Raw genomic sequence first — 23255 nt, forward strand, 5'->3', positions numbered from 1 at the left:
TTCCAAAACGAAGTTTAATGAGGAATGGCATTGTTCATACATTTTGCAGATTCATTGTCAGGCTTGATAGGAGTCAGCTGGATTTTCATATCTGCTTTTGCTGACAGCTGCAATGTAAATTTTACTGGAGATATAAAGAAACCCAGTCTTAAAAAGGTATATACTTACAGAGGTACAGCCTCGTCAGGTAATTGTGGCAGTTCGTTCATACTGCACCACAGTTTGGTAGCAGCTTAGGTTCATTGCAACATGCACTTTGAAAACTCTGAGTTAACTTTTCATGCTCTATTACATTAAAACTCATTGGTTTGTCTTGAACTTTGAATGCTGCATTTCTAATACCATTCATTGGTCATTTGAAAATTCTGATTCACAGTTTACAGACCTTTTAAATGTTGGTGTATTTCACTGTACAGTTACATTAAAAAGTCCTTAAAACATCACATTTTCATTCAGCCCATCACTGTTACCTAATTGGGAGCAGGGTTGTAGTTAAATCTCCAGAAAGCTCATGGCACAAAGAGTGGTGACTTTCTATCTATATGTTAGAGTCACCACTACTTGGCAGGTGAATATGAAAGTCACTCAGTCATGTCCAACTCTTCGAGACCCCATGGACTACACAGTCCATGTAATTCTCCAGGCCAGAACACCGGAGTTGGTAGCTGTTCCCTCCTCCAGGGGATCTTCCTGACCCAGGGATCGAACCCAGGTCTCCCACATTGCAGGCAGAGTCTTTACCAGCTCAGCCACCAGGGAAACCCAAGAATCCTGGAGTGGGTAGCCTATCCCTTCTCCAGGGGATCTTCCCGACCCAGGAATTGAACCGGGGTTTCCTGCATTGCAGTTGGTTTCTTTCCCAGATGAGCTACGGGGAAGCCCGCCCAGTGAAGATGGTTGGATGATAATTAGCGACTGGCAGCCGAGTTGTCCACAGCAGCTAATTCCAGGTTCAGGCAGTGTTGGGTGGTCCCCCGCAATGGGAAATTGTCCTGTGGTCCCACACACACACTTAAAAATATGTAGAATGTATTTTTATGGATACATAAAAATGTATAGGTTCCATTAAGATGAACAGATATTCTGTGAGAATTCAAGGAGAGGACAATTAAGTAGAAATAATTTGTAATTTTGATTATTTTGCTTCCTGCTCCTTCCTCATGGCCAGCATTCTACTTCCTATTCTCTTTGGGTCTTTCCCCTCACTTTCTCCGTTTTCCAGTGGCTTGTGTGGAACACTTGGAGGAACTCTGAATTTAAACATAGCTTTTGAAACAGCACACCTTATTTATGTACCCGAGTTCACTGGAGCAGAGTGTGTATCTGACCTCCCGTTTTCCTGGCTTCTTGACGTACCCGACTTCCCAGAAAAGGAGCTGTGCTGCAGTCATTTCTGTGCACGACCGCCCGCGGGTCCTGGGGTGGAAAGACTCAGACCTGCATCTTTTGTGCTCTGTTTTCTTTTCCCATGTGGATCAAGTTCTGAACTCATAACCCAAGGTGGTGTTTATTTAGAGAGTTGGTAAGTCACTTTCTTCTCCTTGCCCTACAGGTGTTTTTCCCTTGGTTTTACATATAGTGAGCTTGGCGGCTGGGTGTTGCAGCTCGGGGGCAGGTCTGTGTGTGCCCCCTGGCCCGGCGGGGCCTGGAGCAGCCCCTCACGCCTAGCTGCCCTTGTGTCTCTGTGCAGTCTTGTCATCTTGCAGAATCGTACAGCTTGTAACCTGATCAGTAGTTCGTTGCTTTTTATTGCTGGGCTCTATTCCACAGAGGGACATCTGGGTTGTCTCCAGTTTTTGGCAGTTACAAATGAAGCCACTATAAATACCCATGTTCAGGCTTTTGTGTGAACATGAGTCTTCCTTTCTCTAGAGGAAGGTGTCGAGTTGTTGGGTGAGGCGTGCTCCGTGGGGAACTGCCCACCTGCTTGCTGTCCGTGTGCCTGGGTCCTCTGCACCGCCGCCTCGGCCTCGCCAGAGGTTTCATCTCAGTCATCTTACAGGTGGCAGTCGTTTTAATTCACAGATATCTGATAGCTCAGGCATACATCTTTTTGCTTATTTGCCATCCTTGTACCCTGTTTCACGTGTCTGCTTAAGTATTGGGCTTTTTAAAATTCTTATTACTGTCAAGTTTGGGGAGCTCTTTACGTATTCAGTGTAAGTCCTTTGTCAGGTGGTCTGCAAATACTTTCTCCCAACCTGTAGCTTGTCTGTTTTTTCCCTTAATGGTGTCTTTACAGAAAAGTCCATTTTATCAAAATTCTCTTATTGATCTTGCCTTTTGGTGTTATGTGTAACAATTCTTTGCTGGGTATCACATGATTACTTTTTAAAGTTTAAATGTTTGTTCACCTAAGGTCCATTATGAGTTAGTATTTGAATGTGTGAGGTTGCAGTTTATTTATTTTTGCCTATGAACGTCCAACTGTTTCTTTACTGTGTGTTGAAAAGACTGTCTTTTTTCCTCTGAATTACTTGCACCTTTGTCAAGAATCAGGCAGTAATGTTGAAGTGGGCCTTTTTGTGGACTCTCCTGTTGTGTTCTGAGTCTACCCCTTTGCTAACACAGCTCCGTCTGAGCTACTGGAGCAACTCAACTTATCCTTTCAGAATTGTTTCCCTTACTGTGCTGGAATTTGACTGGAATCGTGTATCAACATACCAATTGATTTGGGGAGAACTGAGGTCTTCACCCCGCCTTCCAGCCCCTGAACGTGGTCCGTCTTCTGCTCTGGTGACTTTACGTGGGAAACTAGTCTTCCTCCCACTTTCTTTTGGCACTAGTTTTTTTAGAAGGTCTTGGATGTGAGTGTTCCTTGATAGTCTGGGTGGGCCCCCCAAAAAGTAGGGTCAGGCCTGAGTGGGAGTCCAATGGCATCAATGTGGGGAGAAAAAAAACATCAACCAGAAACAGCTTGGTCCTCCGTCCCAGACTGTTCTGTTTGTGGTTTTATACCAATAAAGGAACTCCCCTGACATGGGCTGTGCTTGACTGGCTTGTTAAAGTTTTAATTAGCACAGTCAGAGTATGTATTTTAAAATCTCTCCTCTGCTTCTGACCCCATTCTTCAGTCCCCGGATTTCCTTGTCTCTGTGAGTAGAAAATGCAGGCGTTTAAGGGCGGGTGTTGCTGTCTGCCCAGGTGTGCAAGGCCGACCCCCATGGTCACAGATAAGGGAGGCAGTCCCTCTGTGTGGGTCTGCTGGAGGAGCCCCTCCGCCTCTGCCCAGAAGGGCAGCTCCGCGCCCCTTCCTGCCTGCTGCAGCCTGGCTGGTGTGCTCAGGCTGCAGGCTGTGTTCTGCTCGTGCCTTTTCTCTGTACTGTGGGGTTACAGAGAGTCCTGGACAAGACTGAGCAACCCAACTGAACTGTAAAGGCATGTGTACTTGCTGAGGCGACAGGAGGGCAAGCAAGGCTCCGTCCAAGGGGTGAACACTGTGTACTTAATGCACGAGGGGTGTTGCTCTGCCCACACGCACTGCTTTCTCCCCTAAGGACTTCCTGCCCAGAGTCCTCTCTGGGTGGACATTCTCCCTTAATAGTCTTGCTTTCTTTAAAACTACACGAATGTGGGGTGAGTTCATACACACAAATAAATTTTATAGATAAATGGGTTTTTCAAACACCACAATGGATTTTTTTTTTTTTTAATTTTTGGCTGTACTGGGTCTTTGTCGCTGCGCAGGCTTTTCTTTAGCTGTAGTCACGGGCTTCTCACTGTGGCAGCCTCTCTCGTTGCAGAGCTCCCAGGCTCGTGGGCTCAGTAGTTGAGGCGCACGGGCTTAGTTGCTCCCCAGCACGTGGGGTTTTCCCCGACCAGAGATGGAACCCGTGACTCCTGCATTGGCAGGTAGATTCTTTACCACTGCACCTCCAGGGAAGCCCCAGAATGTTTATTTCTAGAGAAATAGTGCAGGAAGTAGAGCATTTACACCTGCCTCAGGTGTTTAGCTTCAGTTGGGAAAGAATCCGCCTGCAGTGCAAGAGACCTCAGATCAAGTCCTGGGTTGGGAAGATCTGCTGGAGAAGGGATAGGCTACCCACTCCAGGATTCTTAGGCTTCCCCTGTGGCTCAGCTGGTAAAGAATCCGCCTGCAATGCGGGAGACCTGGGTTGGATCCCTCAGTCAGAAGATCCCCTGGAGAAGGGAACGGCTACCCACTCCCGTGTTCTGGCCTGGAGAATTCCATGGACTGTATAGTCCGTGGGGTCGCAGAGAGATGGACGCGACCTCCACTTTTACTTTCAGGCGTTCAGTGCACACAGCAGTTGCAGGCAGAGCCCTCGGGACGGCTGTGCTTTCTGAAACTGGTTTGTCCCCATGCAGAATGGCCTGTTTCTATTCAGTTCTTGTGCCCTCCTCCCCCAAACAGTGCAGGTTTATTGAGATATTCCATATACCCTGCAATTCATCAGTTTTTAATAAACGTATTCACCCATCACTGCAGTCGGTTTATGTTGCCTAAGAGGAACCCTGTGCCCCTCAGCCATCGCCCTTCCGGTCTCCCTCCCAGCTCTGGGCAGCCACTGTTCTGCCTTCTAACTCTGGAAATCACTCTTCTGGACACCTGATATAAACGAATGGAGCCACACCACATATGGCCCTTAGAATTAATGAACACTTGTGTTTTATAAGGTTTTCTCTGTGAAGTATGCTGAAGTGTAAGAAACATGCTTGTGTACAATTTGGGGCATGTATGCTAGTTTTCTGAGAATAGGTGTCTAGAAATGACATTCTGAGTTATGACTTTGGCTTTCATAAATATCACCTTTGGGGAGAATGATTTGACTGTAAGTTTAGACTCTAGCCACTTGGCACCCATTTTATGATATGAGACCCTCCGCATCTGTGGGCATCTCCAGTATTTTTCACTGTTGATGTGGTAGTTGGAAAGGGGTGTCCTGTTAATTAGGGGGGGTTGGGCATACTTGTTACTTGTATTTCTTCGGGACCTCTCCTTGGCTGCAGTTGGCTTGTGTTGTCTTGGCTTCAGCATCTCGTGAACCCTCTGGCTGCTGTGGGCTGCTCGTAGTCTTCCTCCGTCCTGGAGCGTCCACATCGTGCCCCCTCCGCTGGGCTTGTTGGCGCTTGTTTTCCTCTCCGGCAACCGGACAGCCCTACGCAGTAGAGCAGATGAGACCGGACATGTAAGAAAGCAGCTGGGACGTAATTATAGGTTCCTCGGTTGGGCTGGGTGCACGCCCCTCTCTGAGCCTGGCCAGTGTCCACGCCAGTCTGCAGTCGTGGTTTGTGGGGCAGACGTGATGGCGGGTTAGCACGGTCCTCCAGAGAACAGACGATTTTTGCATAATGAAGCCAAACGGAGAGCCCCAAACAAATAATCTCATTTAAGGAACACAAGTTTATCCGTGGCCTTCCTTGGGGCTTTATTTTCCTATCACTGATGTAAATCTGAATTATTTAAGAGTGTGGAGCCCGCTGTTGGACTTCAGCACACTGCTTCTGCTTGGAACTTTCAGGCTCTCCGCAAGGCAGGAGCTGAGAAGCCCCGGTTTAGCAGGGAGTGGGCTTTCAGCTCCCTTCACGGAGCCAGAGCGCATAAAAATTAAACCCAGAGCACGTGTTAACACAACTTAGTGTTGATCAAGTCACGGTCTCACTGTTAACATGGCCAAAGGAAGTCCAGAATCGCTGGAGGCTGCCCTGCCCAGGGACCAGGGCACGAGAGCACAGAAGCTCTCATGCACGCATGCACACACACGAGAGCACAGAAGCACGCTCTTTCTCACAAACACCCACACGAGAGCACAGAAGCACGCGCTCACACACACACGTGTGCGCGCACACACGAGAGCACAGAAGCTCTCTCTCACACACACGCACACACTAGAGCACAGAAGTTCTCTCACACACACACGTGCACACATGACAGCACAGAAGCTCGCTCTCTCACACACACACACACACACACACACTCTCTCTCTCTCTCTCTCTCTCTCGTGAGAGCACAGAAGCTCTCTCTCTATCACACACACACACACACACACACACACACACCCACTTCCTCCCAGGATCAGCTACGGACGGATGCCTGGGCCCGCGGTGGTTGGACAGGCTCAGTCAGATGGCTGCCTGGGGCTGGCAGCCAGGTCCAGACCCGGGACCTCTCAGTCCTGACCCCCCTATTCCGAGTGTCACGTGCTTCCGGGCCACAGGTGGTTCCTCTTGGGACGGGTGCTTGTGTGCACTCGGGCGTTTTCAAGGCCCTGCCCGCCCTCTGCCCAAGCCTCACCGCCTACCTCCTCCCGTCCCCGCCCGCGGCCTGGCTCCTGTTCACTGTGGAGCCTGGCAGGTGCTTCTCGGGACCTCTGCCCGGCCGGCCCCGTCTCTGGTCCCGGCCTGTGTGTCTGTCTGCCCTTCTGTCACCTTAGCCCTTGTGTCCAGGATCTGCTTATCAGTTCTCCCCACCGCCCGGCCCAGCCTGCTTTTGACACATCTCGACGCTTGCTGGGAGAGGGACTAACCTCTGTGAGAGGAGGGCAGCCTGCTTCGCCTCCCAGGTGGGTCGTGTGTGCAGACCAGTGTCAGGAAGGGAGTCCACCCCCTGAGGGGATGGAGAGCCTGCTGGTGTGATAGTGGATTCGAAATGACTTTTTTGAAGTGTAGTCAAAGTTTTCCATTTCTAGGAGGTTTCACAGAGGGAGGGAGGGCGTTTCCTCACAGCCCACGGAAACTGTGGTCCTTGTCCGACTGGGCTGGGATGGGGCGAGCTTGTTGGCAGAGCCTGAGGGCTCTGCTGCCTGGTTGGCACTGGCTCTTTCCCACCCAGCGGTTGCCGGGGTCGTGAGAGCAGACAGCTCAGACTGGCCATCCCGCCCCATGTCTGTGTCCTTGGTGACCTCCATGTTCTGCCCAAGGATGCGTCCTCTGCCTCTTCCCGTCTGTGCGAGGCCTGGCTCGCCCCGAGACTCCCCCAGGGGGACCGGAGTTGACACCGAGCAGAGTTCTCCCACAGAATTGTAGGTTTTGTAGGAGTGTCCGGAATTGTTTCCCAACACCCAGGAGGTTCTGGCTTCTTGGGGAGTGTGACAGCTGACACCTGTGGGTCTCTGCTTTTGTGGAAGCCTTATCAGACCCCCTCCTCCCCATCCTCTGCTGGCAGCGGGGCCCCAGCTGTTGCCTGCCCCCCACCCCCACTCCCCACCACGCCTTCCTCTAACCAGCCTAGCCTCTCAGCCGGGCTCAGCAGGAGTGGTTCATCTTCTGTCTCTCACCATTGAGTTATTAGTTGCTTCTTTGAGCTCAGAGCCAGGGGTTTTGTGGATCAGAAGCTTTGGAAACCTAGTGTATCTGAATTCTTGAGAGAGAGCGATGGAGCTGAAACAGGATGTGTATGCACACCTCTGTTCGGACCTGTGCAAAACTCTGCTTCTGGACCACTTTGCCTTTTGAAGGTGATCATCTCAATTGATGGTTGCTTGATTATGTGTCTGGGCCTGATAACTGTGGGCAGCTTTAAAAAGAGAATGCTGAGCGAGAGCTCCTGGAGGTTCTATGCAGTCACTCTGATGTGGCTGAGAGAACCCTGCCCTCCCCTCCCCCCACCCCAGCAGATTCTGCTGCAGAGCCATGCAGACATGGCGGGGAACTGCGCACTTGGACCAGAAGGTGACTCGCAAGCCCAGAGGGGGCCTCATGACTCCGAGAGGAGAGGAGGGGGACCAAGCAGAAGCCTGGGGGCTCTGACCTGGAAGTCAGGGTGGACTGGTGGGGTGGGGCTTAAGCTGGGCTGGTAAGGCTCTGCTTGACCCATTCAAGGAGCCGTTCATGTCAAGGTCACCGTGGTGTCTGTGGCCCTCCACTTACCCTGTCTGCCCTTTTTAAACCGAGTCATGGGTTTTGCTCACGGGGTTGTATCACTAGTTGGGATTTTGAGGAGAAGTTTGCAGGGATGGGGCGTTCCTGAGCGGAGAGCGACTGAGGCATGGCTGGACCCTTGTGGCGCAACTAGCTCCTGGGGGCAGCACATGGACTTGGTTGGAAGGCCGTGAGGTGTTATTGGGATTGTTTGGTTCCCTCTCCCCAACCTTTTTGGGAGAAGTTTGTGAAGTGATGAAAGATGTCAAGGCCATCAAAGTGGAATTTTCTGTTTTTCTCCTCCTGGAGTGAGATTCAGGCGCTAAATCGGGACCACCTCATTTCCATAGCAATTGGCCGGCTCTGGGTTGTGACATCACAGAGGTCTGAGAAGAGTAAAGCTGGATATAGATAGGCACAGGGAGCCCCAGTAAAAAAGGAGGAGATACAGGCTTTGTAACTAAACAGGGGACCCTTTTGTGTTTCTAAAGTCACTCTTTTAAAAAGGTATTTTGTGCCATATGGGTATATTAAAATTTGCCACTGATACTATCACAGTGCTGTTGTCAAAAGGCCTACTAATCATGAGTAATGGAAATGATCTGTTGTATTTCTGGGCATCATGTGTATATTTCAGAATGATAATCACCCCCTTCCCCTCCCTGACACTTAAGTGTACCGGAGACTTGGTCTGTATATTTGAGGCATTCTCTTTTGTCAGTGGTGTTTCTAATCGTTGTGTCGTCGCTCATATTTGGCCGAATGAGAGTTAACATATCTGGGAAAATTCCAGCTGAGCAAGATAAGAAATTCAGAACAGGATCAGTTTATATGGTGATAAATAAACATAAATGCCAATCTTGCACTTCTTCCTTGATGATATAGATAGCCTTATCATTTAGGATATTTCTGGAAGCCTAGTTCAGATTGTGATATCAGGCACTTCCATCATTTAATTCTGGTCCAGGGATTTACTGTGTCTTAATTAAATTTTTAATCCTTTTGTTGAACTAACTCGTTTATGAGGAGCTTGTTTTAACTGGATACAGTCCCTTAGGAGCTAGACTTGAGTTGCCAACCTTTTCTCCAAGGGTCCCGTGCCAGTTGGTTGGGAGGGCCTGTTGCTGACAGTTTCCCCATGTACGTCATGGGCCAGCCAGGGGCCTTTTCTGCAGTTTGACAGCCACCGGCCTGGAGCACTGTCACCATGCCTGTGAAGTGTGGGAAATTGGTCAGCCCAGCAGGAATGTGTACTATGTACAAGATGGGACGGTGCTCAGGAGAACCTCATTCTAACTGTGGAACCCTACCCGCCTTGCCTTTAGGAGCCAACTTCACGTGTGCACTATAAACCAGCTTTAAAGCTCTTCTAAAGACCTGAGGAACTAAAGTCAAAGTACCAGGCACATGTCGAGCAAATGGCTTCAAGATTCCTAGTGCATTCATGTGACGGGGGTGTGTGTGTCTGTGGGGGAGTCACTCTACTGCTTCAGAACCTCGTGCTAGTTTGTGTTCTAGTCCGTGTTTGTTTATTGGTGTAAAGGGCAATAAGAATTTATATAGTCTTATTCCAACAAAACTTTTATCTCTTTGATAGCTGTGATGATAGATATGGCATCTTCATTTTTAAAAGTGTAATAGTATTAACTCAGGACCTCATATAGGTACACTGAGAACCTTTAGTTCCCCGATCAGGGATTGAACGTGGGCCCTGGGCAGCAAAGGTGTGAGTGCTAACCACTGGGCCGCCCGGGGATTCCCCAAGAACCTTAACAACCCGCTGTATAAGACTCCACTGGTGGGATGTGCTGTTTACTTCATAGGCCTTTGTAGGATTTTTCCTCAAAATATTTTTTGATGGTTTGAGGTAATTTAGGAGGGTAAATGTAGAAATTTCAGTCAAAGTACATTTTTAGCATATATGGCTCAAGCTAGATAAGCAACGGGAAAAGGAATTTCTACTTTCCTTCTTACTTTCCAGTTTTTTTGTCAGGGTGTCATGATTGGGGGGCCAGTTTAAAAATTGTGTTTTCATAAACAGCTTTTATTGATACCCTGACAAAATTAATTAAATGTATATATTGATATTTAGTGGCTCAGCTGGTAAAGAATCTGCCTGCAATGTGGGAGACCTGGGTTTGACCCCTGGGTTGGGAAGATCCCCTGGGGAAGGGAAAGGCTACCCAATCCAGTATTCTGGCTTGGAGAATTCCATGGACTATACATGCATCGCAAAGAGTCAGATATGACTGACTTTCACTTTGGGCTTCCCTGGTGGCTCTGCCTGTAATGTGAGAGACCTAGGTTCAATCTCTGGTTCGGGAAGATCCCCTGGAGATCCTTCTTGGCAACCCACTCCAGTGTTGTTGCCTGGAAAATTACATGGATGAAGGAACCTGGTGGGCTCCAGTCCATTGGGTCGCAAAGAGTCAGACACATCTGAGCAACTTCACTGGTTTATTGATATTTAATAAAACAAAAACATCAAGACTGGCAGTGGTCTAAATTTGGGTGGTAATACCTGTTTCTTGGCTTCCAAGGAACTCTAAGGTGTGTTTTGAGATACTCAAGGAAAAAAAGGACGGTTTATATTCAGGAATTATTTGAGAAATGTAACCTGAAGTTGAGGTCTGGAACTTGCCTAGAGGAGAAAGGGAAGGGTGCTGTCCATGGTGCTGAATCAGACCCACTGCTTGTTGGAGTGGTGGGAAGGCTCTGAAATACTGAAGTCCAAATACACAGCTATGTAGCTACTTTAAAAAAACCACATCTCCTGTTTGTAGCTGGTATTCTTAATTTCTGTTGGAGTGTTTGAATTGCCAGGGAAAGCTGACCATACAAGGAAACACAGAACATCATTAGTTGCAGTAAACTGTTCTATATGCCAGAAGGACAGGATTAAATTAAAAGTATGGCCATTTTGACCAGTCAATCAAGTCAAAGTAGTCAGAGTCACTCAGTCGTGTCCGACTCCATGGACTGCAGCCTGCAAGATTCCTCTGTCCATCAGATTTTCCAGGCAAGAATACTGGAGTGGGTTGCCATTTCCTTCTCCAGTGCATGAAAGTGAAAAGTGAAAGTGGCCCTCAACCCAGTGCATTTCAACTAAGGTGTCATCTACCACCTCCTTAACGTTTATCAGACACTTGAATAAGTAACGTCCAGCCACTCCTTGGAGATGGTTCCCTTTTTCAGACACTGGGCTGCTGAAGGGCTCAGGAGCCTCGTGGTCCTGGGCTCTATTACTAGAGCCTTTACAACCTTCCAGAACCTCCGTGTCCCCCTTTTCCTCACTCCTTTCATCCTCCGTGGGTTCTTAGAGGCTATTTAAATTCTAATTCCTGCCAGAAGTTTAAAAAAATTTTTTTTCTTTTAAACCATGGCCCTGTGTCTCAAAGAAGATTGTACTTAATGAATGAAGAGGGATGGGAGTGTTACAGTTGGAGTTTACACTTCATATTTGCCAGTTATTAGTTAAAAGTTTTAAATCCTCGCTTCTGATTTTATATAAATGTTTTCCAGGCCAGCCTTCAGCAAGCATTCTGCTAGTCTCAAGATCCTTTGTAGGATCTTTGTCCATTCCCATCCTCCCAGGGATCCCCTTTTCAAATTCCCCACACCCCAAAATGCCATTCCTGTTCTCTGGTATGGATACATACTTTATATGATTGAAGTGTCCAGTAACAGTTTAGAATGAGCTTGCTATTTTAAGGCACATGTATCCATGATGGAAGATTCTAACGTATGCTGTTTTAAACCCCCCACCCCCAAACAATATTTTCTCTAGGATTGAGTTTGAATGAGTAGAAACCTTTTTCAAAATAAATTTCATTGCAAATTCAGCAGAGTATTGTGTGTTCAGAACCCACTTAGCATTTTGAACGGAACAAAAGTTTGTTTCGCAAACATACCAGTAAGTATCTTTTGGGTTAGAGCACAATTATTTGGCGTGGTTGGAGCTTACTAGTGACTGGAAGTCGTCCAGAGTACACATATGTTTCTGTTTACTTGATGCAAGCCAGGAAGGTAAAAATCGTGGAATTTCTTTGTTTCTTTCAAAGCTGGAGATACAGATGACCCACCGAGAATTACCCAAAACCCTGTAATCAACGGGAATGTGGCCATGAGTGACGGGCACAGCAACACGGAGGAGGACATGGAGGACGGTGAGTACCCGGGCTTCGTCTCCTCGTGTCGGGCAAAAAGCGGTCGGAAGCAGACACCTCTTCCGTGAGGACTGTTGAGTCTCTTTAAGAGTAGCTAGTTTTCAGGAAGTTGTATCTGAGCAAAATTTAGGAGCCTGGTTTGGTTTTGAATTTCACGATTGCCCGCAAATGTCAAGGTAAGTTGATTCTCCCCAGCCTAGGCGAGAAGGTGGAAATACAGAAGTCTGTAATTGACGGGTATTTGCTCAGGCCTGCAGTTAATTTTCCAGCCACTCCTAGTACTCAGAACAAGTACCTTACTGTCCTTTCCTTTCCGTCTGCAGCACGCTACTTCTAGACACGGGAACGTGGCTTCCCATTGCACTCCTACTGTAGCAAGTGTATCAGTTGTAGCTGATGACCCCTCCCCCCTCCGGTTAGGTTCGAAAACCAGAATCGAGCTTTGGGCTTCATCCCCCAGACTGACTTTTGGTCTTTTATCTTCTCTGCGCAAAGTATACACATTTGTACATGCATGGGCATTTTGGGCCTAGGGAAGCACTTTCTCTCGAGGCTATTTCTTCGTTATGCCTTATCAGACGGGTGTGACCTGTGCGTTTGCCAGGTCAACCCCACGAGAAGGTAGCAGCCAATAGTCACTTTATGCGGCCCCCCGGAGTCTTGCAGTGTAATATGAAACCGTGTTCTGTCAAAAGCGTGTCCATCAATCCTCATGAGGGTTGTGTCCTTCCCAGGGGTGTAACGGGGCAGTTGAAAGAAACCGTCAGTCACGGGCTGCACCACCAGAAGGACTGCTGTTCAGACCTCCTGCCAAAAGTTCAGCCTCCATGAGAAACTGCAGCCGTAGTTGAGAGTTCTCTCACAGTGCGCTTTACCCCTGGCAGCGGGCTGAGGCCATATCTGAGGAAGGTAAAGAGGCGTGGTCTGACCCGCTGCTTTGTTACCTGTGGAGTGCGCTTTCCACCGCAGACGAGAGGGCGACGGTGTGGGGTGGCCCCCCGGCTGCGGGGGCCCTTTGGTTCCATCGCAGACCCTGGAGAGGCCAGCAGTGGTTCAGAGAGCGCCATGGGGAAGGCCCGAGGCAGGGGTCGATGGTAGCCTCTCCCAGAGCAGGGAGCCGCCCCAGCCAGCCAGAGCCCTGCCCTCAGCTGGTTCCACAGTGCAGGCTCGTCCTGGCGTCGCCCCAGGTGTCCTTGGGGAGGGAGGGCTCGGGAGGAGGCGCAGGTGTGGATCCAGGCACAGGCTTCCGAGGCCTCCATGGCCTTTTGGTGGGTCCTTCTTGCTCAGAAAGGGCCGTCCTGTACTTTTTAGGTTGCTGTGTTATCCCCTCCTCCCCCCGAGTCGTGACAGCTCCATATGTCTCTCATAGTGGCTAGAAGTTTCCCGGGGGCCCCAGATTGCCTCACCTGAGAACCAGTGTAAGGAGAGCACAGTGTACACAACACCCCTTCCTTTTAGGCCAGTTGTACTAAATTGTTAGTAGTCAATGATGGCGTTACGGAACCTAAAAGCAGAATGCTCCTACTGTGAATTATCAGCTGGAAAAAGCACTTTACAGGACAAAGTAGCAGTGGTCTTCAATACCCTTTGTTCCTGGTCTTCTCAAAGGCCCAGGGGCAGGAGAGTGAAAAGATGGTATCTGTGGGGTGGGGGGCCGCGGTGATAGTTATTTTGAACCATTTAATGGCAGAAATGTGTGTGTGAAATTGTTCAGAAATCTGCAGAAAGTGAGAGGAGTGCTGGGTTAAGCACGTGTCTTTACTGAGTATTTGTGAGCCGTTAGCCTCCTAACATGTTTCTCTGAAAGCCCTTTTTGTTGTTGATGATTCCCCAAGCCTCTGACACGCTAGCACCCTTTTTTCCCGAGTCTCCTTTGGCGGCATAATGTAGGGAGGGCACACGGTGTGGCAAACCGCAGGGTAGGAGCCTCAGTCCGCACAGAGACGCCTTCGTGGCAGGGAGGCTCTTACACGGCAGTTGAGTGGCTGACAGCAGTGGTGGGAGAAATATCCAGTTGAGGTAGAGGGATTGTAGATACAGGTGGTTGGTGCCCGTGGAGGATAGTTGTTTTTGTTTTTGTTTTCATGGGGGGGGGTGATTAACTGGGATGTGCAGAGATTGGTATTAGAACGAATAATTGAGGTTTGATACAGCTTCTGCCAGAGTGCCCTTTGGGGGAACCTCAGGCCCACCTTTTGGGGGACCAGGTTTTCTGCCAGGATATGTGAGGGCAACAGGCGGCACAAGCTCGCCGACAGACGCTGGCAAGGGCCAGTCAGTGCCCCGTGGTGCTCAGGCAGGTCAGAGTCTATTTGGATGAGGCACTAATCCGGCAGGGTAGGAGGTAGTCTTTATAATCCCAAGTGTACCACTTTTACCCACAAGGGTTTCACTTTGAAGCCATTGCAGATAGAGAAAGCTGCATAAATAGTCCATGGAGTCCTGGGTACCTTCCACCCGTTTTCTCTCCTACCTCCTCAGAGGACGGTCACCAGGCCAGCCCTGTCCGCCAGAGTGAGAGGGGCTTCCTGTCTGCCTGTCTGCCGCTCTGCTGTACCCCCGCCTGTCTGGACCTGCTGGTACTTAGTACAGGTTCTCAGCTGCTCCATTAGCGGGAAGAGCTTGGGGGGCAGCTGTGCTCTGGTCTCGGCCACCAATGCCATGGGTACAAAGGGCTTGAAGACGGGGTGGTGACATTTTTATTCACATGAAATCTCACATCAAACCTCCTGATTAGCATATTTTGGAAGATAATCCTGTGCCTTGGGTGTGAGGCAGCATCTCACATCTGGTGTGTGATTCAGTGAGTGTGAACTGTGTGGGGGAGGGGAGGAGAGGGGAGGAGGCAGGCTAGGGCGGCACCAGGAGCCCTGGGGGGCTGGCCTGCTTCCGGACCCACGCCAGGTTCCTGTGGTCCTGTTTGACTAAAGTGTGGGGAGGAAGAGCAAAAAGGCATTTTTTTGTATAAAACTCGTCCTACAAAAACCTAAATGGTAACTGAAAGTCACGTAGGTGGGGGCTTGTGACGTCATGTCTTTGGGTCCCCGGAACATGTCCTGTCATCACCAGATAGTGGCTGGTTTAATCGGGCTCTGGGTTTGGTCCCCTAAACTCTTAAGATGGCTTTGGTCACTGTGTTTAGTGTCCACAGCTCTTGGGTCCTGAGACCCCCTGTGATACCTTGGATAAGACAAGCTGCTTAACCTCAGCAAGCCTCGGTGTCCCCACCTGTAATGTGGGAGCTGAGTCGCACCTGCCTTGCCTGGCTGCGGGGTTTGGACACTGCTCAAATACGATGTGTGTGGCTGTGGAGGAGTGGCCCACTTCTCTCCCCAGCGTTCTGGACCACATTCTCTGCAACAGGCGTTTTGCCTTTTCCGTGGACTCTTATGTCGGGAACGGATGAGGGTGACCCCTGCAGAGGCCTGAATGCATCGCACGCCATGCAGCTGCTCTTGCTTTGAGGGCCTCTGCAAAGAGCCGGGTTATGGGTAGTAAAACAAGTGGGGACAGAGCCTTTAAATGGAGGGAAAAGCGCTGTTAGCACATCCTGTGGGGTTTTCTTTCTTTGGTGAAGAATATTACCCTCTCATGAGGATTGATGGACATGTTTTCTTAAGAACAAACTCAGCCACAGTGGAGGCAGTTTCTGTGTGCGGAGAAGTGAAGTGTGAAGGGCCTGGGCGTGTTCTCGGCACCCTTTCCCTAGGCCTGAGAACCCCACTTGTGCCTGGGCTCGGAGGTGACAAAGTAGCCCCTGCTGCTCAGCCAGAAAAGGCCCTCCTGTTACTCTGTAGGTCACGTGTGGCCCTTGGCCCCTGCGCCTGTGAACTGTCCCTCCTGCCATGAGACAGGCTTATAAAGAGCAGGGAACTGCTTGGAAAGTTGTGTAGCAATTTGTCCTCCCCGCTGCAGTTTTTGAATGTGCTGGCCAGTAACAGGTTTTTTTTTTTTTTTGGCGGGGTCGGGGGGGTGGTTGGACAGCTGCAGAAGGCTAATGGGTTATCAGCGCTTATTATCACTGCCTGGGGTCACTTGAAATGAGTAGTCACCAGCAGAAAAGGCTAGAATTCAAAATGTGACTTTTTAGTTTAATTCTTAACAATGCTTTGCTTTTTATTGGAGGAAACCTTGATTTCTTAAGTTGGCCTTTGGTCTTGCTGAGTAAATTTAACCGTTCATTCTGTTCATGTCCAAAGGAATACCAGTTTCTTCATTCTTTTTTTTCCCCCCAAATATTTCCCCTTAGAGAATCTAGTGTGCTATTTCACCGAAATGGTGAACTGGTGAAGTTAGTGTTTATTTTTAGCTAACTTCTTAGGAATGGTCTTATCTCTAAGCAGTGCTGCACTTCCCAGGAATGGGTGTCCCCACTCCTCGGAAGGCCCTGTTTGCCTGCACATCCATGTCTCTTCTCTACACTCAGCCCAGGTCTCAAGCCCTTTTCTTTTCCTCCCGAAGCCCTGTCCTTGAACAGATGTGACAGAAGTTTATTCCTTTCCTCCGGTCTCTCCACTCGCTGCGGATTACTTGGGAATTAAGACAGAGTAGAGTAGACGTTCTTAATCACACTGAGCCGGTCTGGTGGGAAGGCAGGTGTGTGTTGCTGGCCCTCTGAATCTGGGGTTTTATTCACACAAACTGTATGTCATCTCACAGTTTAGACTGATACTGAATTGGAGATGATGCTCTCCTTGCCCCAGAGGGGTAGGCTTCAGCAGTTGAATCGCCATCGTAGAGAATTGTTTATCCCAGGTTTGTCCTGCTTTCAGTGTTGTCCGGCGGTCCCCGGGCCCTGTGATTGACAAAGCGTTCTCTTGCAGACACGAGTTGGCGCTCCGAGGCAACCTTTCAGTTCACTGTCGAGCGCTTCAGCAGACTGAGTGAGTCGGTCCTTAGCCCTCCGTGTTTTGTGCGAAATCTGCCATGGAAGATTATGGTGATGCCACGCTTTTATCCAGACAGACCACACCAAAAAAGCGTAGGATTCTTTCTCCAGTGCAATGCTGAATCTGATTCCACGTAAGACAGTTTAAATGATGCAATTACAAATCCACAATTAGTTATAAGCCAGATTGGCCTCTTTGAATTTTGGATTTCTCTGTGAATTTCCTTGCTGCCTCTACATAGCAATTTGATTTTCAATTAGATTCAATACATTTCCCTCTTTAAAAACTCACTGGTAGGTATTATCTCCAAACTAGAAAAGGTGTATATTTTTCCTGCAAATAAAACACTAAACTTTGTGTATGTGAGAATCTACCTGCCCGTGTAACATGGAATTAGGGCCTCTCTGGACTACCGTAATTCTTATCCTACCAATAACTGCCAGAGGGGAAGACGATAGTTAAGGAAAACTCTCCAGGCAGACCTCCGCACTGTATGTTAACTGACTCTGTGGGTTATTTGGAAACTTAAAGACCAAGCTCTTGCTGCCCAGTGCTTCTCAGCAGCGGAGTTGAGTGATTGTTTGAGGGGATCCCAGCTCACTTCGTCTCCTTGCCTCATTCTCCATTGACCAGCCCAGGAGAAGGCCGCCTCCCTGGCCCACATCTGCCTGCCGCCCCCAGATCGTGGCCCTTGGCACCTCAATGCAGATCCTCCCGAACTGGCTCCAGCAGTCTGCTGCGGCCCTGGGGGGACCCAGCTCCTTTCATTTTTCCTCTTTACCTGAGTATTTCAGAAGCCAGTTTTAAGGAGCAGTCAGGGCCTCGGCTGTGTTTTTACTTCTGTGTTCAGTTCACATTACAATCTGACCTGATCGGACAAGCCTTTGGGCTGGATTTGTTTAGTCCAGCAGACAGCCTGAGCCTGAGCAACAGCTGGTTCAGGCGCAGCCCGCACAGGGGGCCCGAGCGGACAGCAGTTGCTGCCCCTGTGCTCTCAGGTGTGCGGCATGTCAGAGGTCGTTGAAGCCATCCTGTGAGCTCTGAGTTGGGTCTCAAGCATTTAACGTGCAGTCTGCCCCGGACGTCTGCACCTGCAGTCGCTCCCCAGCGGCGGGGTCCTTCTCGGGGCCCCCTGCACAGCCCAACCCGGGAGCCTCGCAGCCCCGGGGGAGGGGCAGGAGTGACACTTTAGAACCTGGGGCTTTAGGTCTGTCCATCTGACAACCAAAGGTTCATCATTCTTCAGTGCTTTTCAAGCAGCCCAAGCGTATGTGATACTAGAACTGCTATCTGACCAAAAAGCTATCGTCTCTTGTCAAATCTCAGGACGCTATTTGAAGTTCAAACGCTTGTGTTTTATAGATATCAAGAAAAAACTTGAAACCTTTTAGAAATCAAAAAGACATAAAACGTAGACTGAAATCCCTCCAGACTACACAGGGGCACCCCGGGACCCTCTTCACTTCTTTCTTCATTAAAGATCGACATGTGTGCCCTTTATTCCATCTAAAAAAAAATAGAAGGAAATGATACGGGCGATTTTGTGTGCTCTTAAAAACGGGGTCGGTGTGGGTCAGCCTGTGGACTGAGGCTCAGGTCGCCCTCCTCGCACAGGTCTTGGTCCTGTCACGCGCAGGCGGTGCTGAAGATCATCAACTACAGAGATGACGAGAAGTCGTTCAGCCGGCGCATCAGTCACTTGTTCTTCCATAAAGAGAACGACTGGGGATTTTCCAATTTCATGGCCTGGAGCGTAAGTAGCAGTTACTCAGACTGAATCATCCGAGCCCTGATCCTCGCTCCCTGATCCTTGATTCTTCAGCTCCTCTGTCCATTCGTTTCGGAATCAGAAACATTTGCTCTTCGAGTTGGATAGGTAACTGAAAACGGGTTTCCTCCCAATTCCTTGCTGAGGTTTTCAGCAGCCAGTGTTCTAATCAGACATTGTAAGATAAAGTAGTCTAGCGCTTTTTGGATAGGCTAGATTTCCTTTAAGAAAAATAATACTGAGGCTGGCACGGTGCGGGGAGATTCCAGTAACCAGTGAATTCTCACGTCAGCGCTTTGGGGCTGCTTTTGCAGGAGCAGAAGCCAGTAGGACGTAGGAACACCCTGCTCAGCTCTCTAGAGTGTTCTTGGTGGCCTCCTGGGACCCTGCCTGCTAAGCAGACATGGAGGCCTTGGGTCTGAGATGTGGTCTCCCCCAACTCCTCCAGGAGGCATCCAGACTTTGGCTGATTTCATTCAGAGGACAACATTATTGAAAATAGGCCAGAGCACTGCAGAACTAGAAAGCACAACTTCAGTGTTTTGAAAAAGCAGTATTTTAATCTGTTAAGTACCAGGCACCAGGGTGATTGTTTGAAATGAAGCGAGCATTCACGTGTTCTCATGCAAGTTGGACATTCTTTTTTTTTTTATAGGAAGTGACTGATCCTGAGAAAGGATTTATTGATGATGACAAAGTTACTTTTGAAGTCTTTGTACAGGCGGACGCCCCCCATGGAGTTGCGTAAGTTTTCCTTTGATTGGGTGCTGTAGTGAAAGGAGTGAGCAGAGGTGCCTCTGTCAGGAGAGACGCACCCTTTCTGTGCTTACCCTGTGGCACACACACGTGTGTGCCAGCTTCACGTCGGTGCCTTTGTGTGGCACATTTATCAAGCAGTTTGTATGAGCCTGGGCTTCCCTAGTGCCTCAGATGGTAAAGAATCCAACTGTAATGCAGGAGATCTGGGTTCCATCCCTGGGTCAGGAAGCTCCCCTGGAGGAGGGCATGGCAACCCACTCCAGTATTCTTTTCTGGAGAATCCCACGGACAGAAGAATCTGGTGGCCTACGGTCCATGGGGTCACAGAGTCGGACACGACTGAGCAAGTAACACAGTTCCGTGAGCCAAACACACTGCTGGGCTCTGGTGACTGTAACTGTGGTGAACAAGGCAGCTACGGTTTTACAGCCTCAAAGAACTTGGGGACCCGTCGGGCAGAGGAGTTAATAACAGTAACTACGGCAGCATATGCGCTTGCTATTTTGTTGGCGGGTTGGGCAGCGCTATGATGTGATGGTGGGGAGAGGGTGGGCGGCTGGGAGGATGCGCTCCTTTCCCAGGTCTGGGAGGGCTGTGTACAACAGCAGGGTTTTGGCCTTGAAGAATATGGAGCTTTGGGTCCTTGATCGGTAAGAAGGGAGAGGAATGGGCAGGGTGTCAGGGGAGTCTGCAGGGGCCACCGGAGGCTGAGCTGGTGCGTTGGGATCAGGTTGGAGCTGAACGGGTGTCCGAGGCCAAGCACTACAGCAGCACAGTGCCGTCTAGGAACGAGGCGAGCTCAGGTGCCCTGCCTGCTCACGTGTGTTCTCTTCCCACGTGGCCCTCCTCTGGCAAGAGTGCGTAGACTGACCTGGGTGGCTTGGTGGCACTGGGAATTTTAAAAAACAAATGAGATTTGTTGGTTTTCATATTAATTGGGCTACTTTCAGAGAAATCAGACTCTCCTTTTTGAAACACACACTTGAATTGTACACTTGAATCCTGTTCAGATATCCGGGGTCAAGGGTGGGCAACGAGGTGGTATTTCTAGTTTTTTGTGGGGGTTTTTTGCCCTCGTTTTAAAAACGTGTTCCCCTATACTTACGATATGTCTTTTAACCAACAAAAATAGCAGATTGGGTTTTTCAGACTTAGCAGTCAAAACTGTCTTAAGAAAACCTAATACCCGCAGTGTTAGAGTCTTTGCTGACGCTGACCTCACAGGAAACGTCTAGCATCGGCCACGTGTTCGCATTGTGCAGAGAGCGAGGGCTCCTCTGCTTCCTGTTACTGCGGGGGCTTGTGGGGGTGCTGCAGACGGTTCGCTGTCCTAAGCAGCCAGAGATACAACGGACTCGAGAAAAGGCTCTAGGAGTTGAGGTCTGATCCTGTCACCATACCTGTCCTCGCTCGTGTATGTGATACTACAGAAAAGAGGGTTTCAGCGGTTTCTGCCTTGTACGACCAACGTGTGTGTGATGCGTGTGCGAGGGAGCCAGTCTGATCGCAGTATAGCTTGTATGTGGGAGCAGTGCCCTGGGTACATGACGGTCACGCAGCTGCTCCAGTCAGACTGAGTTCCCCCTAGTCCCCGCACTTGGGTGGACCACATGGGTGACGTTGGAGGGAGCCGGGTGAGCAGGACTCCTGGCTTTGCGACCAGTTAACTCCCTTGGAGGTGGGTGCTCAGACGTCACCCCGTGTCAGGAGAGGGGCGGAGGTGGTTGCACAGAGCAGCCGGCCCCAGCCATGTGGCAGAAGCGTGGGGGCGCAGCCTTGCCTGAACCTCAAACTGGTTTTGTAGGTGGGACTCAAAGAAGCACACGGGCTACGTCGGCTTAAAGAATCAGGGAGCGACTTGCTACATGAACAGCCTGCTGCAGACTTTATTTTTCACAAACCAGCTACGCAAGGTAAATGGATGGTGTTTCTCTCGCTCAACCTTCCCCAGCCTGCCTTCTCTGTGCAGGATTCTGGGGCAAGAACAGCCCAGCCCCAGGCTTGTCTCCAGGGAGGGCCCTGCCTCATGCTTACACGTAGCTTCATTCCTCCGTGTTCAGACACTTGTGAAGCCAAGTGGTGTTATGAAAAGCTTAGTACAGCCAGCAAACCTAACTTTATTAGGCTAGAAATAATCAAGCTTTTTTTTTTTAATATGAGTCAGTAGTAGCAAGATATGAAAAGTTTTATATGGAGGGTGATGAGTTGAAAGACTGCTGACCAGTAGTCTGATTTTTCAGTTTTTATAGATAAAATGTAAAGTCTAGCAGGATAGTTCCTTGTACTTTAGGAAGGCCATGAGAAGCACACACACATTGGCGGGTCCGCTGGCACTCCTATTTGCATCGCACTGGTCTTCCAGGGAGCAGTAATTACCTCGATAGGATTAGATCAGAGGCTGTGTGGGTAATTTCAGTAGCGTTGAAGATTTCATCAGTTCTTTTTGTTCACATGTCAAGTTATGTTAAAATGTTGCTCTAAGAAGTATGAAATAGAAGTGATTCTCGTTGGATGGTACGCAATGACTAATGTTTAAAATTGTTTTTGCATTTTCTTGTAACTTCTAGATTATCTCTAAAGACGTCCATGATTGTTGGAAGACTATTCTGGCTCTGGGGGGATAGTGAGAAGCTCTGCCCATCTACCTGAGTTGTTGTGGTAGAAATGATACTTTCACATAAGATTCCATTTTTACTTCTGAATTGCTTCTTTTAGGCTGTGTACATGATGCCAACAGAGGGCGACGATTCATCCAAAAGTGTCCCTTTAGCATTGCAAAGAGTGTTCTACGAGTTACAGCACAGCGATAAGCCCGTAGGAACAAAGAAGCTGACCAAGTCATTCGGGTGCGTGTGGGGAGACCTTTCCAGCTAGTGGGCGCAGAGGGGTTGAGAGCAGAGCACAGGCGCGCAGTGGTGTCGGGGCATTTTACCAGTGTTCTTGGTTTGACCTCTTTGTAAATGGGGGCTCTTAGAATTTTGCTTGAGAACTAATGCACCACTTAGGTTTGCCTGTCAGGAAAAGGATACGTAATGGTCTTCAAGCTTTCTGTGCGTGTACTTGCAAACTCGACCTCCTCGCGCAGTAAGACGTTCAGAACAAGAGAAAGTTGGGAGCGTTTTGGTGTCCGGATACAATTCAACTTGGCTTTGAATTATAACCCCCCAAATAATCCTCTAAATTAGTTTAAGAATGATGACTGGTGATACGGTGTAGTTTGTTAACTTAATCTTGTGTGAAATTTAGAAGTTTCAACGTACATTCATTTTATCTTTCTAAGGTGGGAAACGTTAGATAGCTTCATGCAACACGATGTTCAAGAGCTCTGTCGAGTGGTGAGTTTCCTGCCGTAATTTTTTCCCTCTTACATTTCATATTTCGAAGCACTGTCAGAAGTTGTTACCAAACAGAACCTCAGACCTACTTTAGTCACTGTTATTCCAGTTATGCCCGTCTTTGTTCAGGACCAGGACTAGGCTAGAAAGAAAAGATGGCGCATATCTCATTTAAAGGCCAGAAAGACAGAAAATGATTTGGTAGGAAAGTGTGAGGGGAAACCATACAGGTAGTGGACTGTTAATTTGTTAAATTGGCGTAATCTACCAGTTAGTAACCCGAGACACGAGTCCTGGTGGAGGCAGACCTTTGTGTGGGTGATTCCCCCCCAAACCGCCTCTGGTCCCTAGCAGGCACCCACTCTTCCAGTCGTGATGCAAGACACGCACACACACGCGAAATGGCAATTCAAGGTGATTGGCTGGGCAAGGTGTGTTTTCTTTTTTGCAGCACTAGCTGGATTGAATCCAGTTCATTAAATATCCATGGACAAACCAGTCAATCCTGTTGACAGGC

At 49.1% G+C, this 23255-nt stretch overlaps 1 protein-coding gene across 1 annotated transcript in view; it reads left to right on the plus strand.

Annotated features, from left to right (window-relative positions):
* The window catches only part of USP7 (ubiquitin specific peptidase 7), a 53806-nt gene that overhangs the window by 14014 nt on the left and 16537 nt on the right, over positions 1–23255 (plus strand). Inside the window, 7 exon segments of the mRNA XM_070362984.1 lie at positions 11883–11987; positions 16811–17009; positions 18491–18629; positions 19300–19388; positions 21208–21316; positions 22119–22249; positions 22684–22738. Of these exon segments, the coding sequence (XP_070219085.1) occupies positions 11883–11987; positions 16811–17009; positions 18491–18629; positions 19300–19388; positions 21208–21316; positions 22119–22249; positions 22684–22738 (827 nt within the window).

Source organism: Bos mutus, chromosome 25 (genome assembly GCF_027580195.1).
Source record: "Bos mutus isolate GX-2022 chromosome 25, NWIPB_WYAK_1.1, whole genome shotgun sequence".
NCBI lineage: Eukaryota > Metazoa > Chordata > Mammalia > Artiodactyla > Bovidae > Bos > Bos mutus.